At 37.5% G+C, this 23,648-nt stretch overlaps 1 protein-coding gene across 11 annotated transcripts in view; it reads right to left on the bottom strand.

The window, feature by feature from the left end:
* Positions 1–541: 541 nt before the first annotated feature.
* Positions 542–23,648, bottom strand: part of CDK19 (cyclin dependent kinase 19) — a 180,468-nt gene continuing 157,361 nt past the window's right edge. For 5 of the 11 annotated variants that reach the window (XM_059941416.1, XM_059941409.1, XM_059941415.1 and 2 more), the window contains 8 exons: positions 18,733–18,864; positions 14,643–14,786; positions 14,409–14,478; positions 10,327–10,399; positions 9,830–9,927; positions 8,969–9,047; positions 8,086–8,352; positions 542–827 (listed from right to left, as the gene is read on the bottom strand). In XM_059941416.1, the coding sequence (XP_059797399.1) occupies positions 561–827; positions 8,086–8,352; positions 8,969–9,047; positions 9,830–9,927; positions 10,327–10,399; positions 14,409–14,478; positions 14,643–14,786; positions 18,733–18,864 (1,130 nt within the window). In that variant the 3' untranslated portion in view covers positions 542–560. Of the gene's footprint in view, positions 4,879–8,085; positions 8,353–8,968; positions 9,048–9,829; positions 9,928–10,326; positions 10,400–14,408; positions 14,479–14,642; positions 14,787–18,732; positions 18,865–23,648 lie in introns of all 11 variants that reach the window. The other 6 variants (XM_059941411.1, XM_059941417.1, XM_059941413.1 and 3 more) reach the window with 5 other exon arrangements.

Below are 23,648 nucleotides of genomic sequence, written 5' to 3'. Positions count from 1 at the left end.
TTTTTTTTTTTTTTAATTAATTATTTATTTTTGGCTGTGTTGGGTCTTCATTGCTGCACGTGGGCTTTCTCTAGTTGCGGCGAACAGGGGCTACTCTTCATTGCGGTGTGTGGGCTTCTCGTTGCGGTGGCGTCTCTTGTCGCGGAGCACGGGCTCTAAGCGCACGGGCTTAGTTGCTCCACGGCACGTGGGATCTTTCCGGACCAGGGCTCGAACCCGTGTCCCCTGCATTGGCAGGCGGATTCTTAACCACTGCGCCACCAGGGAAGCCCCATTTTTTTTTTTTTTAAAAAGGATATCTCCCCTAGAGATGTTTAAAAAACTGTACTTTTGCTTCTGAGGTATTTGCAAGCCTTGCCTCTTTGGTTTTTTGACGTCATAAGCATCCTGAATAAAATAACATACTGCAGCTCACAGGGAGACTCTGCATCTCTGCAGGACAAGTGTAATCTGAAAAGCTTCGAGGCACACACATAAAATTTTAACATTAAAAGTTGTTGTAACAGGAGTTTTTCCTATATTTAAAAAATCCACACTGAAACAAAGTCAATTAAATTTTATTACAACCAAGAATATAAAATAAATGCAATGTAATTTATTTTTGTCTTAACAGTCATTTCAGGAAGGATGTCAGGACAACTCAAAAGCGGGAAACACTCGGCTCCAAAGCAGCAGCTCATCCTGCAGCCCGCGGAGCGAGCCTCGCTGGAAGGCGGGGGTGGGGGGCGGGGGGTGGCTGGCTCTGAGTGCACACCTCGCAGCAGTGTGTGGAAAGCACACACAGTCATGTCTGTAGTCGTATAAAGAGGGACGCGTGCAGAAAATGACTGAAAAAAGAGACAACGACAGGTACACTTCACAAACAGGAATTATGGGAAATACAAACTAGGCAGTTTAGAGAGGATATGCTACATAACATATATAAAAAGTACTTTAAATTGTTAAAAAGGACATCTTCAGTCCAGATTTTGTGTAATACTTTTAGTGTCTACACAGACAAATCTTTAAAAAAATTAAATAGTATTAATTTACTAAATATTTAGGAGATAACAGTGCATTAAGGATTTTTTTTTCGTATAATACATATGTATCACTCCTTTGCAGTGATAGCACAGAAGAGTAAGTATGGCCTTAGGTACAACACATTTTTAAAAAATCCTAAAACAATGAACTTTGCTTTATGATATTTGTGACTATTCTTGAAGATTAAGGAAACCTAAACAGCTATGTTTTATATAAAATATTATTTATACTTGAATCCTTCAAGCCTCCTTTAGTCTAACTGCCATTTCACTGCCTTTCTCCATTCCCCAGAAAGATAACACCATAGAAGTTAGGATTCATAATTTTCATAGAATATTCCTTCATTGTATAGTTTCTGTTACATACAATTATTCAAAGCAGATTAAGCTGCAAGTCTTATTGTCCAACTATTTTTTCTTTTCTTTTATCTTTAGCAGAGAAAACGGCATCATTTTAGAGGCATACAACTAGCAGTTGCTTCACCAGGAATGAGGCAGTGAACACGTAAGCAAATGCCATCCCTTTCCATTCTTAAATGTAAATTGCGTTTACAAGAGCAAAAGAGTAGTGCAGAAGGCCAAAGTTCTAAGTACTAAAGTTTTAAAACCACACAGATATAAAAATATACATGTCCTTGGTTTTTGTATGTTACTGCATGATCTACTTCATCATTAAGGATTGTTTCAGCCTCATAGTATCAGTCCTGCCACCAGGCTACTTTACCCTTGACTCAGCTGTCTTGAAACCCTAGAATCCCTTTTCCCAAACACACAACTTACCAGAAAGCTAACTCGAAAACTGATTTGTACTATGGAGCGCAGAAGACCTTCACTTTGATTCCTTCCTTCCTTCCCATAACCTCCCCTGCTTTGGAAGTCCACCCTGCATTCTCAGGGGACATTGATGGTAATAAATTTTTAAAGAGGAATGGGGTCATTTGGGGACCAAAAAGGTAAATTTTAACCTCAAAAAGTTTCACAGGTCTCCTTCGAGGTCCCACAGTTTTAGGGCCCACAAGTATGTTAAAGGCTTTGTTCCCCTTTACAGGGAAAAGGAAATTATGAACCAAAATTATTTCAAAGGGTAATGAGCACCAGTGGGCATCACCAACTCTCAGGCAAGAGCACAGGAGGAAAGGGCCAGTACCAGTGCAGTGACCAGAAACCCAGTCACATGTGTAACTGGCATATCTGGCTAGATCCTGTGTGGAGAACACTGGGAGCAACTGAAAAAATCCCCTCACAGTTTCTATATCAGTTCTGCCACTAAAATTCACTACATACAAGGAAAGCAGGGTAGTCCCATGATCATATAAGCGCATATCACAAGGATTTATATCAAAGTTGCTTATAAAGTATTAAGGGGCATGATATTTTGGTTCATGCACATATTTGGGTTCGTCTTTTACTAAATGTAAGCTCTCCTTGAGGGCAGGAACAGAGCTTCTACTTTCATCGTAATTTCCTACAAACACTTAGTTGTGTTCTGCCTACAAGGGCCACCCAATTGTTGTTGAAAGGCTGCTGTGAACATTTCAAATATATATTAATGCCTGTGGTGATATTAATTGCTGGCTTTCTTGAAGGTAGATAAACATAGAAACCTCTCCATGACACTTATTACAGAGCAAAATTTGGAATAATAACTAACTCTCTCCAAGTGGGTTTAGAAGTAAACGAATAGACCTTCATGTTCTAAGATGGTTTCATTTATAAGCCTGTCATCCCAGGAAAGCTTCCTGTCATGGAATCAATCATAAGCTCTTCAAGGACAGGAAGTATGTCTTGCCCTTTGTGTCTCACCCCCCAGCATAATGCTGGGCACGAGGTGAGGGTGCAGTGAGCATCTGATGACAGTGAGGCTTCAGGTCACAGGACAGAACTTTACTTCGGTAGCTACATTATGCAGAGGGCTACTAATTTCTCATTTGCAAAAATGGAAGGGGTAAATTACTATGGAGACAATCAGAAATTCCTTCCAGTGGAGCATGTCAACAGTTTCATCTTCAGTGTTGATGAGTGTCACTGTATAGTCTTTGTTATTAATAATAAGCATTATAATGCTGAGATCAGTAAGGTCCTTGCTGGCTACAGGATCACATCAATAGTGCAAAATATATACTGGCTTCTGTCTAAAACTTATTGTACTTGTATATGGACCCAGAGTATCATAACCAGGTAGATAAGTTCACAAAGAAGAGTTAAAAAATGCATATAACTTGCATATACAACAATCAGCTATTTCTTCTAGCTCAAGAAAACATTAAAACGAGGCTGGTGCTGCTAGTAGCATTTAGAAGAACACAAATTTCTTGCCCCTTACATTACAATGGGAGCTCTAAGTCTTTACATTTCCTTGTGACTCTGGGGAGCTTCCTTATGCTGGCTAAGAAAGAACTCAGCCTCTAATTCATAGATCATAGAAATGCAAATAGCACTTATCTAATATGTCGTATACTATCTGCCCATAGTTTAGGCACAATTATTAAGTTTTCTCCTAGGGGCAAAAGAAAGCATTCAGTGCAATGAAAAGATTCTTGATAGCATTAAGTTTCAGTAATAACAGCAAAATTATGCATACATAATACATACTTTAAACATGAACAAAACCTAAATTTTTAACATGCTTTAAAAATAGTCACTCTATGTCTAATGCAAATACGAATGGAGAACACTGCTGTTTATTTTAAAAGCAGATTAATTTGCAGGCTTCTATTTGAGTACCCTTGATTATGTAAGAAAGTTACTCAAACTGACCCAGATGTGAAAAAACCAACAGTTCTTTAGAGAAGCCAACTTTATGTACAATACACACTAAAAGCTTTTCCTTCCCTTTGATCAACATTACTCCTTAAAGAAATCCTAGTGCAGTTAATATTCTCTTCAGTTTTCTGGTGTGGGTCACCAGAGGACTGTATTTCATCAAAGCTCTTGAAACCCTTTTTAAAGTAGACGTAAGCTACATGAAGGTTAAAATTATAATTCTTAATTACTGGATACTATTCAGAATAAGGTGATTCTGGGAACTAAGTTCCATATGAATGGTTATATAAAAATTACCACATACTTTAGTTCTTCATAGCATAAAGCATAGTAGCTGCAAAGATCTAGGCTGTTTTTGGTTGCAGGTTCCCTCTGTACCACCACTTGTCTTTTTATTAGACCTTCCCTGAAACTAGAGAAATAAAAACGTAATAGTAAAGTACTGTGGGACAGTAACAGTTCCCATTTAAGACTTCCATGAGCAAAAGAGTTATATTCTGTGAAAACAACATAGTGCTTTAAAAGGTGCATATTTACCTGTGTTGCTAGATCAGTTCATGAAGTACAAAACTATACACCACTGGAATCCTGTTTCTAAAACATTAAAATCCTAGTAAAAGAGCTTTGAAAAGATAAATCATAGAGATTGCTACAGCATGAGAAAGGTGCACCAGGAAATCCTTCCCCAAAATGCTGAAGGTTACAGAAGTTAAGTGCTGGGATTAGATCAGACGCTTTATCAGAGAAGTCACAATGGAACACATGCAGGGAAACAGGGTGCTGGGGAAACTTCACAAAAATCTTCTTTAAGTCATTAAAGACATCAGTCAGTCCTGCAAAATGCTCAGTAAATAGTTTTCCTCCTAAGTGGATGAGTTTTAAACAGCATCAGAGTTTGCAATTTTGGTTCTCTTCAATGCAGACGTCATATTGCTGGAGTCTGTGCTCTGGCTGTAGCGGGTCAGTAGCGGTGGGCCTGGTGAGATGGGTGGTACTGTGCGCTCTGCTGAGATGAGGAGGAATAGCCTAGTGAGCTCTGGGACTGAGAGGATCCCTGAACACTGCTTTGGTAATTCAGGCGCGAACTGGAGTGCTAGGAGAAGGAAACAGGAAAAGGGAGTGACTGATGGAGGAAGGGAACAGCTCAAGATGCTAATCACAACAGGACGGAGAGATGAGCCATTCTTATCAGAGGCTCCGGGTTCTGACCCATCGTAGCGACAGTTAATTTAGTTTGTTAATACATTTTGCTGACTTGACATCACAGCCTGCCACCACTGTTCTGGCATGCACGAAAGTTGGCTGGATTTCTTTGGGAGATAAGCTACACTGGCAACGAAAGGTAGAGGGGAAACTTAGGCTAATTCTGGTTAGTTTTTCTTTGCATGACTGAGATTTGCAAACAGGAATAATCAGTTTGGCGTACTGAATCGGCGGTGTTCATAATGTACACTGACGTGCTGTTAGTTTTCTCATTATAAATAACAAAGTTGTTGTGATTAAGAAATCATCTTTTAGAGAAAAGAGTTTTCAGAGGGAGAGGCTACAGTGGCATCAGCAGCATCACCTACATGACAGAGCCAGGCAAGGTTGGGTAGGGGTGGCAGCAATAAGTGCTTTTGATAAACTTCAGGTAACATTTATTTATTTTTTAAAATTATTTATTTATTTATTTGGCTGCACAGGATCTTAGTTGCGGCACCTGGGATCTTTAGTTGTGGCATGTGGGATCTAGTTCCCTGACCAGGGATCGAACCCAGGCCCCCTGCATTGGGAGCGCAGAGTCTTAGCCACTGGACCACCAGGGAAGTCCTTCAGGTAACATTTAGAATTTTAAAAAACTTCGTATGTGAAAATTCTCTCAAGAGAAGGCTGAGACAAATGTATTTCAGTTCAATGTATTTTTACTACCTTAAATGAAACATTCATCTTCATAGTACCAAGGGCAAATATGAAAAAAATATGTAAAAGAAAAATTCACCTATAGAATAAGAACATGGTGCCTAGTTAAATATAAGCATAGCTGGAACCAGCGTCTTTGGCTATGACCAGAAGGCTGGTTCTTCCTGTGAGCAAAGTGGGAAAGATCATATGTAATAAAGCTATTACTTGGAGTTAAAAATGTAAATGACCTTGAGGTGGTACTGGCGGTTTACGGAAGGACAACTCAGCAAGCGTGCCCCACTCAGCGCACAAGAGGCAGCCAAGCTGGACTTGCAGCATCGGGTCCAAGACAACAGAGCAGTAAGGTAGCCTTGGTTAAAAATAATCCCGCTTAACTCCTTTCTGTGTTACACAACTCTGACCAGTTGTGTTGTTGTAAGAAGCCTTTCCAGATTCTAACTATGTTTTATTGTAAGTTTATTATGGAAAAAAAAAATGTTCTTTCCATTCACAAAGCCTACAATTGCTGGGCTGGCTACGACTGCTTTTACTTTAGCTGATTAGACTCAGCATAATAGCTCCTCCGTACTGGATAAAGAACAAATGTGTCGATAATATGAGAGTTGCAGACAGGTGCAATGGGACTCCCTCACCCCTCATGCTAGTCTTCCCGACTAACTAGCTGAGAAAGCCACCCATTTCACAGATATGCTATTTTATTTTTAAGTAGACAGCTCAGTATGGACAAAGAAAAGCATTTGAAGAACTCCTGGATTTGAAAGGAATAAATACAATAGCTAAGTAATCTGTCCATGATCGACTATAATCAGGTTAATATAACACAATCAGAGACACAAAGATGAGCCAGTATATAGTAGAGGTTTGTTGCTCATATAATAAGAATAAACTAATGTTAGGGGGAAAACTGACTTTATAGTAAAATTCAAATATGTTCATGACTACTACCCAAATAGCAAGCTGTTTTTAGCAGATCAAACTGATGCCTTGATTACTTTAATTGGAACCAATGGAAGTGCTATTATATACTCCTTTGCTTGCAGGGAATCTTCCAAGATAAGTTTTCAAAGTAGTTGTGCTGAGATATTCAAAATGTAAAGCCAGTTAGACAGCTATTTATTATGTCTTTCTTGTTAATGTTTCTCTTGTTTCCAGTTCCTAATCAGTGAGTTTATATCTTCCTTGCCCGTGGTTTTGTTTTCTGTTCTCTCTCTCCTATGTACTCCTTCTCCACCAGTTCCCTGAGGGACTGTGGTTCTAAACCTTTTTTTTTTAAACCTTTAAGTTTCTTTCCCTTCTTAGATCTTTTCTTACCTTGTTACTACCTTGAAAACTATTTTTTCCCCCAAGAATCCCTACAGTTTTCACCAGTATTTTTACCTCTCTCTCCAAATACCAATCCTTAGACTTTTTCCCTTTAATTTCCTGAATTGGTAATACAATTGTAGTTTTCTTTTAAATCTTAATAACAAAATGTATTTTCTAGTCTCAAGATTATTTCTAGTGAGATTTAACAGTTATTCCTGAGAAGTCTCAATCTTAGTCCCTTTCTCTTCTATGTTTATGTGGCTACTTACTGATTATTTCCTCCCAGTGATGGCAGATCCTTCTGAAGTATGCTGCTTACTTTTTTCAAAATAAGCAATTGAAAAGGGAGAGGAATGGCGGCTTATCTATCTAGGTATCTTTTTTTGACCCAAACCTGATAGGCAGCTGTAAGGGTAAAATGAGACATTTTCTTTGAGGAGGAGCTGCCTGCCTCACCTTCCCTCCTCAGGGTTTTAGGATAATCAAGTCAAGAAACAAAATATCTTGCAATTACATGAAATGACAACAATCTTCATTTTCATATAATGCCCTAGAAACAGGATTGTACAGTTTGTATAGTCAAACTTTAGAGTTAAGTACCACTTAATTCTAAAAGGATCTACTATAAAAGTCTACTTCCCATTTTATAAAATGTATTGTTAAAAAAGAGACAACAGGCTCAAAATGGAGTCACTTGTGCTAAGCCCACATCACCAAACTGAGACTTAGTGCCTAACCTAACTGCAGTTTCAGCTCCTCCCAGGAATGTACTCCTCCCCAGTCAGTCTGGAATCTCGTCAGCAGTAGAGAAGTAATCTACTTGGTAGACTCCTGTAGTCCCCAAAGAAAGGTGCCCGGGCCTGAAACAATCAGCTCTCTGTTAGAGCAGTGTCCTTGTCCCACCTCCTTCTGCCTATAAACGTCTTCCATGTTGTACAGCCCTTCAGAGCTTTTTTGTATTTGCTAGGGGAGATGCTACCTGACACATGAATCACTGAATATAGGCAACAAGACCTTTAAAATTTACTCAGTTGCATTTAGTTTTTTAACAGTATATGAACATTAAGAAGTACAAAATTCAGGGGAGTACCTGATAATCTGACGGCATTACAGGCCCGCCTGAGTTTGTGCCTGAAGGCCCTAGCCGCGGTTTCTTGTTTGGAGGCACCTGATTAAGGCCGGAGTCCTGACTGTGCTGCAGCCCTGCTCCGGCGGCCCCGGGCCCCGCCCCGGCCCCTCCTGCAGTCCCGTTGGCCTGGGTGCTGTTCTGCTGCTGCGGGGCTGCCTGTGGAGGGGCTGCTGCCTGCTGCGGCGGGGCTGCGGGCTGCGGATGTTGGTTCTGCTGCTGTTGCTGATTCTTGTAGAGAGGGAAAAAAAAAAGCAAGCTTGCTGTGGAACTAAATTACATCTTCCATGACACGATATGCACATGAGACTGCTGACCGACCTGGGGAGGGGCCTCTGTGGGACACCAAAGTGACTGGAATGACCGGAGAATGGAGCAGCCAGGGAATACAGCAGCTCCAGAAGTCAAAGTACTGAGCCCCGAACAGGACCCGTTCTCTGACGTTCATTTAGATTGCACAGTAACCCTCCAAATCAGTCACAGACATCCCACTGAAGAGCACAGGCACACAGGAAATAGCAACTCATTAAAACAGCTATAATAGTCTTTTCAATCAATTTGGAAAAGTAGGGCTGTGTGGGGAGGAGTCAACTGCAATCAAAGAATAGAGTGATGCTTTAAAAGCAGCCTGCATAAAGTGACGGCAATGACACTGAACAAACAAAAAGCAAGAATTAAGAATCAGGGAATAAGACAGGCAATAAAACAAATCAGGAAGTTCATTTATCTGTGAATGCATATTTCAAATCGCAAAGTACATCTACAGTAAAGTAAATACATAATTAAATAAAAGGCAGTTAAATATATAGGAATTATTAAATTATCCATTCCTAAGTGCAGTATATACCTTGTCACCTTTCTCTTCAGGTTCATCTTCATTAAGGAATTCTCGTTTGGGGTATGGAATCTGGCAGCCAGCAAACACACTAAAAACCATTAAAAGAAAAAAAAAGAATTCATGTCATGACGTAAAATCTACAATATCACTGACCTTGTTCATTTAAAATTCCACTTTTTTTCTTAAAAGAAGTTAAGAAAATTTTTTTCTTAAAATTCCACTTTTTTTTCCCTACTCTTCATCTGTGGCTGGTTGTGCCTCTCAACACAATTTAAGCAATAAGAAAAGAACAATTTGTCATCTAAGTTTTACACTAATTGCCACTTTCCATAACAAATCTTAACTGTGGTTAGCTAGTTGACATATATGACATAGAAATTTCTCCACACAAACTTCATCAGCACTAATAACTGAATGTGTATTTGCTTCAACAATGAAAATAATTTTCTCAAGAAAAGCTGCACCTCTGATAAATCCAAGCACAATTTATATATGTGGGTGTAACAAGGATGGGGAAATGGAGGAGTCTGGTTGTACAGCAGACACACAGAATTTTAAAATCTCAGTTCCCTACTGATTTGGTGTGAACTGTTCTGGCTGACCAATCTATAAAAGTCCCATCTGTTCTCAGCTTTAGTTTTTATCTGTAAAACGGATTAATGGTCATTCCTAAAATTCTTGTTTTCATTCACACCTCTCTACAGCTTTGCCTGTTTCAAAATACAGGACCTCTCTCTTGACTAGTTTTTCTCGGAGGCGGTATTAACAAAGAAAGTAAAATACTTCAGTAACAAGTGCTTCTCTTGCTTTCAGCCTCCATCCAACATCCTCAGCCTGGAGCAAAGCACACAGAAAAGGAAGGATACATACTCTAATGTCGGCAAGGGGTCCTCCTGAAAATAGGGATCCTGCAGAGCCTGCTCTGAGGTAATTCTCTTGGTTGGATCCATAGTAAGGAGTTTCTGAAGCTAGAATAACACATAAGAAATTGACAGCACATGAAAAGTTTGTTTCCAAGTCAATGTTTTGACTTTTGTGTTAATGTCTAATAGAATTAATATCAAATGCCATTTTGTATAGCTCACCACGATATTAATACACTAGACACATTTATGTGAGACTAGCAGAAATCATTAGCATTAAAGCCCTTTTAGAATTTAAATTTTTTTCTGCTGATAAACCACTGGACAAGGCTAAAAGTCAAGGGTGACAGCTCAAAAGAGAAAGATTTAATTTTGCCCCAGCATCCACCAATTTCTTTTCTTTCTAAAAGAGGAGGAAGAGCTGGGACAATTCCGTGGTAAGCAGGGTCGGGTGAGGGCTGTGCTAAAGGATCCAAGTTCCCAGTCTGGGAGAGATGCACCTACCAAGAGGAACACTTTGCTGTCAGGCTTGACCTTGTGTTTCTCCATGTACTTTATGAGGCTACTGTTGGCGTACCTGCAAAGACATGAGAATCACACACTATTAAGAACACTCACACAATTTACAATTTTTAATGGGAAGTTCCAAGATTGGTTTTCCTACATGGTATGTGTTAACTTAAGCCATTGTTTTTTCTGATTAAAAAGGAACACATAACCAAATGTTGGTAAATGTGTGAAGAAATAAGAATTGTTACACATAGCATGTAGGAGTTTATATTGTTACAATTACTTTGGAAGATAATGACTCATGAACTATAAGAGTTGAAAATGTGAGTATCCGGTGACCCAGCAATTCCTTTCCTAGGTACATACTCTATATTAGGAATATCAACCCCTCAGGCTGAAGGGTGAGTAAATGGGTATTCATTTTATTATTCTAAATAGACTACATATTTTCATCACATATATTCTTTCCTATATATGAAATATTTCAAATTAAAAAGGTCAAAAAATAGGTAATATATGTTCATGGTAGAAAATTTAGAGACTATAGAAAAGCATAAAGAAAAAAATTGAAACACTCATAATCAACCTAGCAGCAATAAAAAAACACTGTCATCAAGATTTTGATAATTTTCTTTTGGCATTTTTTCATGCATATATATGGTACAAACACAGAGGCATTTTTGTTTTGTTTTTATAAAATTAGAATCATACTATATAAATTGTACTTTCTTCACTTAATATTGTGTTTCATAAACATTTTTCCTTGCCAAATGCTCTTTAAACTTATTATTTGTACTGAATGTATATTTTCTACTGTTACTAATGATGTTTGTTTCACAGCAGTTGTAAAACGCAGGTTCTTGAAGGTCAATCCTAGTACACATTGTAGGGAGACAATACTGCACGGCAGGTGAGAATCAGAGACCCCTACCAGACCCTGGCACAATCATTTACCAATTGTGTGATCTTGGGCAGTTAGTTAACCTGTAGGAAAGCCTTAGGTGCCTCATCTTAGCTATGTGTGGCTGCTTTGATTGCCTTCTCAGGATAAATTCTTAGAATTATTAGGTCAAAGGGTATGTACATTTCAAAGCCTTCTTGCTACACAAACCTGGCCCTCAGACCAGAAGCATGGGCACCAGAGAGCCTGCAGTAGGAATGCATATACTCAGGCCCTATCCCAGATTCTGAATCACAATCTGCATTTTTAACAAGGTCTCCATGTGATTTGTAGGTACATTAAAGTTTGAGAAGCATTCATTCTCACCAGTAGCATATAAGTAAGCGTGCCCATTTTATTATATACCCTTGCCAACACTAGGTATTTTTATTTTAAAAAATCTTTGCCATGTATATTAATTTAACAATTATTTTCCTCCAATACCAGGAACGTTTTTATTGGCAAGGTAGCCATTAAGTTTGGTAATGGAAAGAAACTTGAAAGTTTATGTAGAAATGGAGTCTGTCAACATGGCTTTAGTCTTTACGTTGAATCAACTGATTTCTTGGGTTAACTCCAGATTCTAGGTTATTTGTTTCTATCGTAATATAAAGGTCTTGAAGTTGAGATTGCTCAATTGAGCAACTGATATTGCTCAATTCCCATTTTGGTTTCTTATTTTTCCTAGTATTAAAGCTAAGATAAATTCTTTGTCATTTTCTGAATTATCCTCTTCCAGATTTGCTACAGTTTAAGAGCTGAACAGTTTTCAAAGTAATTCAAACTTTTTATATACATTATAAAGCATTTTATCAGACCATGTTTATTCGAACATTCAATTTTTAAAGTCAACTTACTTATTTCCTTTTAATTCTATTTTCACCTTGCCTTCTAATGAGCTAATAAGAGCTGACACATTGGAAAGATTACAGCATCTTCTGTTGTTATCCTTCACAGTTCACTTTAAGAGTAATTTTTTTGGTTCTTTTTATCTAATATAATGAAAACAAGTTATTATTCGTTTACTTTTTATGTCATTTGAAATAACATTTTCTGGAATTTTTTTCTTTATTATACTTTAGTGACATGTATGTATTGTATTAGATTTAGCTAATTTTTAATAAATTCCTTCTTGTCTTACGCATTAGTAGCCTGATTTTACGTGGATAAAATTGTCTGCTTAGGAAGTATGGGCTCTTATCTCTGAACTTTTCCTATTACCTTTCTAACTGAATTTCATTTATCTTTTTAAATTTCTCTCCTTTTATTTCTGGTTATTGTAAATACTATGATTTTATGTAAAATTCTTCCTTTCGCCTTTAAATACTAAGATAAAATGTTAAGTGCCTTCATTAATTTTCTCTATCTTTTATATTACTAGTGTATCGTCAATTACTTGAACCACTTTCAGTTAATACCCATTTGACAAGTAACTAATGAGACTGCACTAATGTACCAGGCCCTGGGGATACCTATAATGGTGTATAAAACAGGCACCATCCATATTCTAGAGGGAAAGACGGTAACTTGTTCAAAAGCCAACTGCAGAGCAAAGTGATCAGTGCCAAGAGAAGCAGCACAGGATATGCTATGGGAGTACAGAGGGGAAGCACCTAACTCAGACTAGAAGGTCAAGGGGAAATCTCGTCAGGACAGAAGGGAAAAATAAAGGAGTTAATCTGATGAAATGGGTGGGAGGAAGGTACATCCCAGACTGAAGGAACAGCATGTGTAAAAATCCAGAGGTCAAAGAAAACTTAGGGGTTTTGAGGCTCTTAAAGAAATTCATGATGTCTAGGCTATAGAGTACAAAGTGGACAGAGGTTTAGGAGATGAACTTGGTGATGTAGAAGCCAAGGCTCTGTAAGCCATATTAAGAAATTGAGAGCAATGGTGAATTAAGAGCAACTTGAAGACTGACATGCTCAAATGTGCTTCTGGCAATGACTGCAGTACACACAGTGAGGTGGAATGAAGACTGAAGGCAGAAATCACTTAGGAGGCCGCTGCAGGATTCCAGGCGAGAGACAGTGGTGGTCTGGCCTACAACAGTGGCAGGGTAGACGGAGAGAAATACAAAGATCCAAAGGATATTTAGAACAAAGAATTTACTAGATTTGCTAATTGTTTAGACACTGGGGGGTAAAATGGAAGACAGTGAGATAGAAGAAGGATCAGGGATATGTCTCAGGTCTTTGGCTTGAACAATCAGATGAATCATGGAGCCATTTCCTAAGATAAGAAATATAGTGGGAGGAGAGGTTTAGGAGGACAGATGATGAGTTCAGTTTTGGACATGTATTTTGAAGTATTTATGGGACATTCAAGTTGGGATTCCATAAGGCAATTAGATAAATGGGTCTGAAACTTGGGAAAGAGATCTGAGTAGGATGTATAAATTGGGAGCTATCAGCATGACTGATGGTACATTGTGGCCATCAAAATCACAGAGACTGCCTGGGGAAATGTCTAGAGTGAGAAGAGAGCCCAATTCAGACCCTTGAGCAATGTCAGTGCTCTCTTTAAGGGATGAAAAGAGGCAAGGACCCTACCAAGGACTGTGTAAAAGAGAGGCCCAAAATGATTAGTGCCATTCTCTGCTCCTCTTTATGATGTCTGCTTTTGTTCCTACAAGCCATCCTGTCCTGAAATTTTTCTGTTAAGTTGCCCAAGAGAGAACCTCTTCCATCTTTTCCTCTAGGTGTGCACATTTATAACAAACTCCTCTCACTTCTACTCAGCATACATGTCCCCACCAGTTTGTTTTACACAAATCCCAGGCCATGTGTTCTTCCTCCTGCCACCCTTCCTGGTTGCCTAGCCCAGCGTTTCAGTCACCAGTCATTACTTAGATAAAGACACAATCATAGTTGTGGCCTTGAACTGAGCCTTTATAAAGCTAAAACAGAAGAGACATTTAAACTATCCACTGACCCTTAAATTCTTAAAAGTTTTTAAATACTACAGCCTAAGCCTGGAATATATGTTAACATCTGGAATATCTTCTTTAAATCATAAACATAATTAATACACTAAAATCTAAGTTTCTGGTTTAAATAATCTCTATCTTTTTAGAAAAGGATTAATTTAAATATTCCCATTGAATATTACTTATATGTAATATGGAATTACTTACGTTGTTCTTCTAAAGTCTTTTTGAAGTGTGGGGTATTCTGGCATCTTTCTAATATCTTCCCAGTCTTTATCTTACAAAAAAATATTGAATGTTGTTATAGGAAATAATGTGTTACTTATCAAAAATCTAGTTATTTTAGCTTAAAAATATACATTAAAAATACTTAAAATATGCTTTTCAAAAAGAATGTTTTTGAACTATGACTCATTATTTTGAAATAAATAAATAAATTACCTGCAGGAAACCCCATGACACTAAATATCCGATCTAGTTGATCATGATGAAAGGGATTGCTTGTTTTTATATCTTCCTGACGACAGTGAAAAATAGGTTCTGAAGTCAACAATTCAGCAAATATGCAACCTATTGCCCATATGTCTATAAAGGAAGAAAAACAAGTTTTTGCACACATTTATTATATTTCTTTGGTTATAATTTCTGGGTATAATCACAGCCTACATATAAAAATACTTTTTGGGGTAGGGGTATGGACGAAATAGGTAAAAGGGATTAAGAGGTACAAACTTCCAGCTATAAAAAAGTCAGAGGGATGTAATGTACACATAGGGAATACAGTCAATATACTGTAACAAGTTTGTATGGTGACAGATGGTAACTGGACTTATTGTGATTATTTTATAATGTATAAAAATATCAAATCACTATGTTGTACATCTTAAACTAATATAACATCGTATATCAAGTATAACTTTTATAAAGAATCCCCAAAATAAAAAAATTTTTAAAAACTTTTCAGTGAAGCAATACACAAAATACAATAAGTATATTAAGAAAACATCTATATCACATGAAATAGCTGTATCATCACATAACATATTGAAAGCCAAATAAAATACATTTTCTTGTAAATTTCCTGATCAAGATAAGCTTGGGAAACTCAATTTAGCAAGCAATGAATTTACTTTACATTTAGGCAAAAGCCTTTCAAACCACTATTAATAATTCAATTGCCAAAGGAGTCAACTGATAACCTACTACAAGGCATAATACTCAAGATCTGATAGACTGAAATAATATCATCGTCAGGTATGGTGATACATTTCTTTAAAGCAATCAGATGCATAATGACAGAGCAGAATTTCTGAGTTGTCAGTCTAGACAGACAGTACAGATCACACAAGATGATCTGGAAAAACTCAACTTTTGTCTGAAATACACCAAATTCAGTTTTGTCAACAAACAGTAAGCTCTAGAAGCTGATAAATACAAGTATATATAGACATTGCACGACACCAGTAGAGAAAGATGTGATCCGAACATATTCACTTAGATGGTGCCCCAACTCTCCAACGTGCCAAGATAAAATTAGGCATCTTTCAAAGTTTTATTAACTATTTCAAATAACCAGTTATGGATTATTCTATTTGGATTTTATACATTGAAAGACTATAATATAGTTTTAATTTAGATTCTGAGTATAATGTTATATTCACAATGTTTTGCCAAATGTACATGTGAATTAATTTTTGTGAGATGTATGTTCATACTCGCCCACTTAAATAAATGCTGTTTAATAAGTATTTTTTTTAAAAAGAACACACAGGACTTCCCTGGTGGCACGGTGGTTAAGAATCCACCTGCCACTGCAGGGGACACGGGTTCGATCCCTGGTCCAGGAAGATCCCACATGCCGCAGAGCAACTAAGCCCCTGCACCACAACTACTGAGCCTGCGCTCTGGAGCCCGTGAGCCACAACTACGGAGCCCACGTGCCATAAATACTGAAGCTCATGCACCTAGAGCCCGTGCTCCACAACAAGCCACCGCAATCAGAAGCCCGCGCACCGCAACGAAGAGTAGCCCCCCCCTCGCCACAACTAGAGAAAGCCCGCGCGCAACAACAAAGACCCAACACAGCCAAAAATAAATAAATAAATAAATAAATAAACTTATTTATAAAAAAGAAGAATGAGTGAATGTGTGTATTTAATACGTCTGCTATGAATACATTTCAAGCCTAAAGATAACTAATGTAGGGATTACTCTTTTTCTATGTCTTAGGTTTTTTCTTAACTTCTATCCAGAATAAGTAATTGGGACTTGACTAAAATTAGAAATTAGCAATTATGTTTTTATCTTTAATTCGTAAATCTTATTTTTACTGAGTAAGTAAGTCGCAAGCTGGTTAAAATTCAATTTCAGTTCTCTTTACCCTGAGGAAATAAGAAATATAGTTGGTTTCCAATTCATACCCAATTACCTTTATTTCCAAAAAAACACATCTATTTTTTATTCCAACAGTAGAACAGTTAATCAGAAAATATTCATAAAACTATGCTTCTCAAAGTGTGGGGACCACATACAACAGAATCACCAGTGGCACATGTTAAACACAGGCCTCACTACCATGGGTTTGCTAAGAATCTCTGAGAGTGAGACAGATTTTGGTGGGGCATTATTTAGTTTAACAAGGTTTTTGGCTGAACCTGCCTTTTCTTACTGGAACTCTCCCTTCTAGACATAGACTGCATAGTGCTTGGTAAGAGCCCAATGCACATGGGTGTCTGCTGTTATCACACCCTGTACTCCCACCCTATGCCCTGGGTTATCTCACCATCAGTCCTGTTCTAAGGCACCACCTGTTGCTTCCAACTGACACTCCCCTTCTCTCTGGCTTACATTTGGTTTCTTCCTATCCTCTGGTGCCTTCTGAGATTGTCTAGATTTTACTGTTCTCAATAGAGAGACCTAATAACAGAAAAAGCAAACATAATTCTAAATGTCTCAAAAATATAGCCCCTCAGTAAAAGTCATTCACTGGAATGTAAATAGAGTCAGGGTCTGATTTTCACTCCTCATTCTAAGGACCGCTCCATCTCTTCCATTTGCTTTTTGTAGTTCTCCTTCATTCAAAGACAGCTGCCACTGTCCTTGGCAGACAGAGTGGCAGCCTCTGGTAAGGGGCCTTATTACTGTAAGCTCAACTGCCAGGGGACAGGTCTAAGTTCAGTCTCACACTCCTCTACTATCAAACACAAACTGGTTTTCCTCACAGTGCTGTGGCTACTCATAGCCTTTTTCACTAATTTAACAAAATCCTTTAGCAGTATTTATGAAGAATTATAATATTCCACACTGTGCTAGTGTCTCAATCCCTAGACAAAGAAAGTATAAATGTGTTCTGGGTATCTGAGTTTTGCAGAAATCAGACCTCCTGACGAATGAGGACATTACTATATTTTAATTTTTGTTTCCCTTTTTACCCATGAATAATAGGTTAATTATGAGTCTAATCTTTTCAAACGTGAGAACTTCATTTATAGTTCTTTGGCTGCCAGGAGGTTTTTCATAAGCTTAACAGAAAAAGGATTGAGCTTACTTGTCTATTTTTAATAATTTTATAGCTTAAGTGCCTTTATCAAATAGAACTCAACAAAAGCACCTAAATGTAGTCAAAACAGATATTAGTCTAATACAAGTAAACAGAAAATTCAAGAAAAGGAAAATTTAAAGAAACACACTTAGCAAATTTAAGTACCTTACAGAACTAGCCCTTCACATTAATGGTACTATTTACTCCCTCCCTACCCTCTCTTTTTACCTCCTTTAAAGCAATATCTAGGTCTGAGGACAGCTCTCTCTTCCTGACTCCCTCAATTAGCAGCTGGGACCTCTGAGGACACTGTAATGACAGGTAGCAAAATCTCTGATGCCTCTGTTCTGAAGGAGACTTAAAATTTTACGGAGTATGTTTGTAACAGGTTTTCTTACTCAGTTCTTTCACTTGGTGAGATGGCAAGATGCTGAGCACAGCTAATCTACCCAGGCTCTATTTCCTACCTTAATGGAGAAACTGCCATTCTGAAAACTGTAATGGCAAGAGAGAAAGATTAGTCATATTGTTTCTTGCTTAGGAAAGGACTGACTGACTAACTTTTCCCCAAATAGAAGGGGCTCTCTCCAATAACTACACTACTCCCGTTTTTCTGTTTTTCTTTTTGTGAAGGAAACAAGTCTAAACCTCTCTCCAGTTCTTCTGATCGATAGTAAGTAAAAAATAACATTTGCATGTTATCGTTTCTATAGCAACTCAACAAGATCAGATACTTCTATCCTCTGAAAGAAAATGATTTCTTTTTTTAAAGGAATCATATTCTATATAGTTAAAAATCCAAATCTACCAGAATATAAAATCTGGGAATATAAACAACAACAGGACTTTTACAAAGAAATTTAAAGTGGTTTTAACAAAGCAGCTTTATTATTATACCATTTAGTATTTATGATAATGCAATATCATATGATAATGATATGATAATGCAATACTTACCAATTATAAGTAAATCATTTTAGACTAACTTACCAATGGCCTTTGTATAATGCCTTGCACCAAGCAAAAGTTCTGGAGCCCGATACCAAAAAGTCACAACTACTGGATCCAAATCTGCTAGTGGCTTTAGAGGAGAATTGAATAATCTGGCAAAACCCATGTCAGCTAAAAAATAAAATAAGAAATCAGGTTGGCAAGCTATTATAACCATGCAAGGTTGATGACAATAGCCACTAACCTTATAAAGCAATCCTTTTTCCTCCCTTTTCAACCAGTGGTCTGTACCAGGCACCAGATCTCCCCTTCTGAGGTAGATACTATTATTGTGCCTATTTTACTGATGAAGAAACTGAGGCTTAGAGATATTCTGACTTGTCCAAGGTCATAGAACTAGTAACTACAGAGTCAGAATTAAAATCCAGGTCCTACTTCAGATTCCTGGCTTTCAGAGACAGAATAATATTCTTAAATATTTTTAAAATAGAAAATAGTCTAAAAGTTTCCATGATTAATTATGACTTCTGTATGCCTATATATCGAAAAAAAACTGACTATATCTTAGTTCAGTGTGTGCTAGAGTTGGTTGGCTCTTATGGACCCAGCAGAGCCGATTTATACACATCTTTTGAACTCAGTGTTCAGTAATGTCATGTTTGTGGCTTGAAATTGGCTATGGTGGGAGTATTTACATCATGGAAAACAGCAAATGCTACAAATTGGGGGTTATTCCCCCAGAGAGCCAGTTGTTGTACAGTTACCAGCACATCACATACATGTTTCCAAGAACATATATAGAACACATAAGAGAGAATGTTATAATTCAGCATTTAACAAAGGTCTGTACCAAAGCTAACTAAAATATTAGAGGTACACAAAAGTAGTAAAAAGACTATTACTATAATAAGGTGTTGGTGACTAATTTTCTTAAGATTTCCTAAAGAATAAATACCTTATACCTATAAAGCACTTCGGAGTTTACAAATGATTTTCACATACATCATAAATCACTTCGTCTAATCCTCATAAGAATGCTGGTTTAATAAGTACTGCCCCTGCCACACTTCTGTGATGAAGAATCTAAGGCCCAAAGCAGTTCAATGACTTGCCCAGAGTCACAGGGATAGGAAATGAAAATGCCAGTACAAACAAAAAGCATGTTACAATTTAGCAGCTACATTCTTAACCATGGAACTGATATCCAATAGATTATACATATGATAACTGCATGTCACAAAGGCAAAAATCACAAAAATGATAAACCTCTACAATATGAAATATATAATATACACAGTATATTTTGATTGTTAAGGGTCGCTAGTATACTATACAATGCACAAATAGTACACTAAAGTTTCAACTACAAAGTATCATTTAATCTAAAACCAATATGCTATGATATACATTAAATTTTTAATTTACAAGGGTTTTGTTTCTTTAGAGTTTGAATAATTTACAAGACTTTCTGAGAATGCTTTGGAGGACCCAGATCTTAAAAAATAAAGCTACTCAAGGATGCCTATGCTGATACCTACACTTTCTTAAGCAAATTTCCCTATAGCAAATGCAAATATTCAAAACTATTCTACCAATATTACACCTACCTCAAAGCACTGCTCTATATATTTAGTAGATGCTGATTGTTGCTGATGGCAAAGTAATATGATGGAATACTCTTTCATACATTGAAAAGCATGCTATTTTTAAGTAAAGGCTAAAGCCAGTATTTCTCCCCTTATTCTCCACCTTCTTAGTTTTATATAAGCCACATCTATTCACTGAAAAATGAAATCAAGGCCAAACGAAACAATAGATATTCTTAAAAACAATTCCCATCTATTGTATGAACTTTAAAGGAGTTTCAAACCATTTTTCAAATAATTACTAATTTAGACAAAAGGTAATTAGCCTAAACATTCCTAACACCTATTTTCCTACAGTTAGATATGAGTGAAATTGTTCAATTCAACAGACAGGGGTAGTAAAATTCTGATGTGGGTGCTAATTAGACAGTATCAAATGATAGAAAAGCAGCAGAAGGCAATGTCTACTGCCAAGGAGCTTACATGAAGGTGAGATGACAAAATACATGGGAGTAGATAAAAATAAAAAGGATAAGTACTGTAAGACTAAAGGAGAGTTGCTGCTGGTTTCTACTAGACTTGAAGTCCCTTGAGGGAAGAGGTTATGTCTCCTTCACAGTTTTACCTGGAACAATGTGTGATAAACATTTGTAGGAGTGGACTAAATCGCAAGTGGAACTTGAGCTGGATTCTGAAGGATGGATCATTGTGAACAGTAAAGGCGGCGATGAGCATTTTAGGTAAGGCCTGAAAGTCTTCAGGTTGCTGGGGAGGGGAAGCCTCAGATACAGGGAAGGGTACAGTATGTTTTCCACTTGACTATACTTTCCCTTTCAGTCAAAAAAGAACTGTTATAAAGTGTGAAGCATAGACATCAGAGCATTACTGATTTTTTAAAAAAATAATGTGCTATTAAAACAAAATTTAAAAACAATTTAATCAACTAGATTAATTGTTCACTAGACCTTTAATACCAATTATTGCTTACTTTTAACCCTGATTTTATCTCTAATCTTGGATAGAATTATAATCCTAAAACTCTTAACAATAAGGCAATTAACTGGCCTGGCTAGAATACAGAGTTTATGTTGAGGAGTAGTAGGACTATTTGGGAGAGTAAGAAGACATTAAGTTTGGTGACTGGGATAAATGTGATGACTGGTACAGCATGGGAGAGTATAAGATGATGATGATGAATTTGGTTTGGAATTAATACAATATAGGTTGCCAGCAGAACATCCAAATAGAGATAAACATTTCATCTAGGGTGAGAGAATAGGATTTGAGATCCAGATCTTAGAATCATTTTCATAGAACCCAAGCTTTTGAGGCCACAACTTATCAATTCCCTAAAAAAGTAATTGTAGAGGGAGGCCATGTCCCAAGCCAGTGCCTAGGCTGTCTTGAAACAAAAGGATAATAGGAATAAGAGGCAAAAATGAATAAAATACAGAAGTAACAGCAAAAGTAGTAGATAGAATTACATGATGTCATATAGACCAAAGGAAAAGACGGTCACAAGGCCAGACTAGCCAGAAGAACAAATAACAAGACAATAAAGGAAAACAACAACTAAACACAGGCCACTAGATTTGGTAAGACAGAGATCATAGATGGCCTTTTAGAGAGCAGTTTCAATAGAGGGGCGGAATTAAGACGTCAGATAATAACAAATTAGGGTAACTGAAACCAATGCGTAAACATCATGTATTTTAGAAGTGGAGGAACAAGGGGAAAAACTGAACAAATGGTAAAGAAAACAAAATGGATATGAGAAAATTTATGTTAAACTGGGGTGAGGACTACGGAGAACAGTATGGAGGTTCCTTAAAAAACTAAAAATAGAACTACCATACGACCCAGCAATCCCACTACTGGGCATATACCCTGAGAAAACCATAATACAAAGAGTCATGTACCACAATGTTCACTGCAGCTCTATTTACAATAGCCAGGACATGGAAGCAACCTAAGTGTCCATCGACAGATGAATGGATAAAGAAGATATGGCACATATATACGATGGAATATCACTCAGCCATAAAAAGAAACGAGATTGAGTTATTTGTAGTGAAGTGGATGGACCTAGAGACCGTCATACAGAGTGAAGTAAGTCAGAAAGAGAAAAACAAATACTGTATGCTAACATATATATATAGAATCTAAAAAAAAAAAAAAAGGTTCTGAAGAACCTAGGGGCAGGACAGGAATAAAGACACAGACGTAGAGAATGGACTTGAGGACACGGGGAGGGGGAAGGGTAAGCTGGGACGAAGTGAGAGAGTAGCACTGACACACACACACTACCAAATATAAAATAGGTAGCTAGTGGGAAGCAGCTGCATAGCACAGGGAGATCAGCTCGGTGCTTTGTGACCACCTAGAGGGGTGGGATAGGGAGGGTGGGAGGGAGATGCAAGAGGGAGGGGATATGGGGATATATGTATACATATAGCTGATTCACTGTGTTATACAGCAGAAACTAACACAACAATGTAAAGCAATTATACTCCAATAAAGATGTTAAAAAAAAAATTGGGGTGAGGATTATGAATGTTTAAAGGTGAAGAGGAGAAACTTGAGTAGGGGAGAATGGAGATACTGTAATAGGAAGGGCTCAAGTACAGCAGGAGATACTTAGAAGCTAGGAAGGACATCAGATAGGACTTAGGAGAAAGAGTCACTCTCTCTCTGAGACTGTTTGAAAGGCAGAGCTGTGCTGACAAAAAGTGGTCAGTGAGGTCATACCAGATAACTCCGATATCACTAGGTAGCAGTGTTTGAAGGGAAAGAGACCCCAGACTTGGAATTCAAGTTCTTCCTTTGAAAGGCTGAGTAAGCTACAGTCTCTCTAAATCCAGCTTTCCTTATCTGCAGTATCTACCATAGAGGGTGGTTGTGTAAAGCAAATGAGATAACGTTTGAAAGTATCTATCTTAGTATCCCCCATAGAAGGACTATCCTTTATTTCCCTTTCATGAGGGTCTAGCAAAAACTAGGTACTCAATAAATGCCTCCAAGTAAAAGTGTGAGAGTGAAACAGAAAAGTGAGGAGTGGTAGAAAGGGGATGGGAGGGAGGAGGGAGGAGGAAGGAAAGTGGAAAGGGAAGGAAAGCAGCCACCTGGTTCTTAACATCAACAGAATTTTTTTATGACTCAATCTCAGTAAACTCAGAGTAGAGGTTTAAAGAAAGAAAAGTTGGTTTAGAACAGCTTCTTCAGGAACTGGGCTAGTGAATTAATTGAAGAACTAGAAAACCAAGCAGCAGGGCACGCTTGGTTGAAGCAGAACAGAATGAATTTGTAGTACGTCAAGTTAGCACAATTCCGCATCACTTCGAGCATGATATATTCTAACAGCAAAGAAAG

This window comes from Balaenoptera ricei, chromosome 12 (assembly GCF_028023285.1).
Source record: "Balaenoptera ricei isolate mBalRic1 chromosome 12, mBalRic1.hap2, whole genome shotgun sequence".
NCBI classification, from domain to species: Eukaryota; Metazoa; Chordata; class Mammalia; order Artiodactyla; family Balaenopteridae; genus Balaenoptera; species Balaenoptera ricei.
The sequence above is the reverse complement of the archived record's forward strand: the minus strand, read 5'-3'. Positions and strand labels throughout refer to the sequence as shown.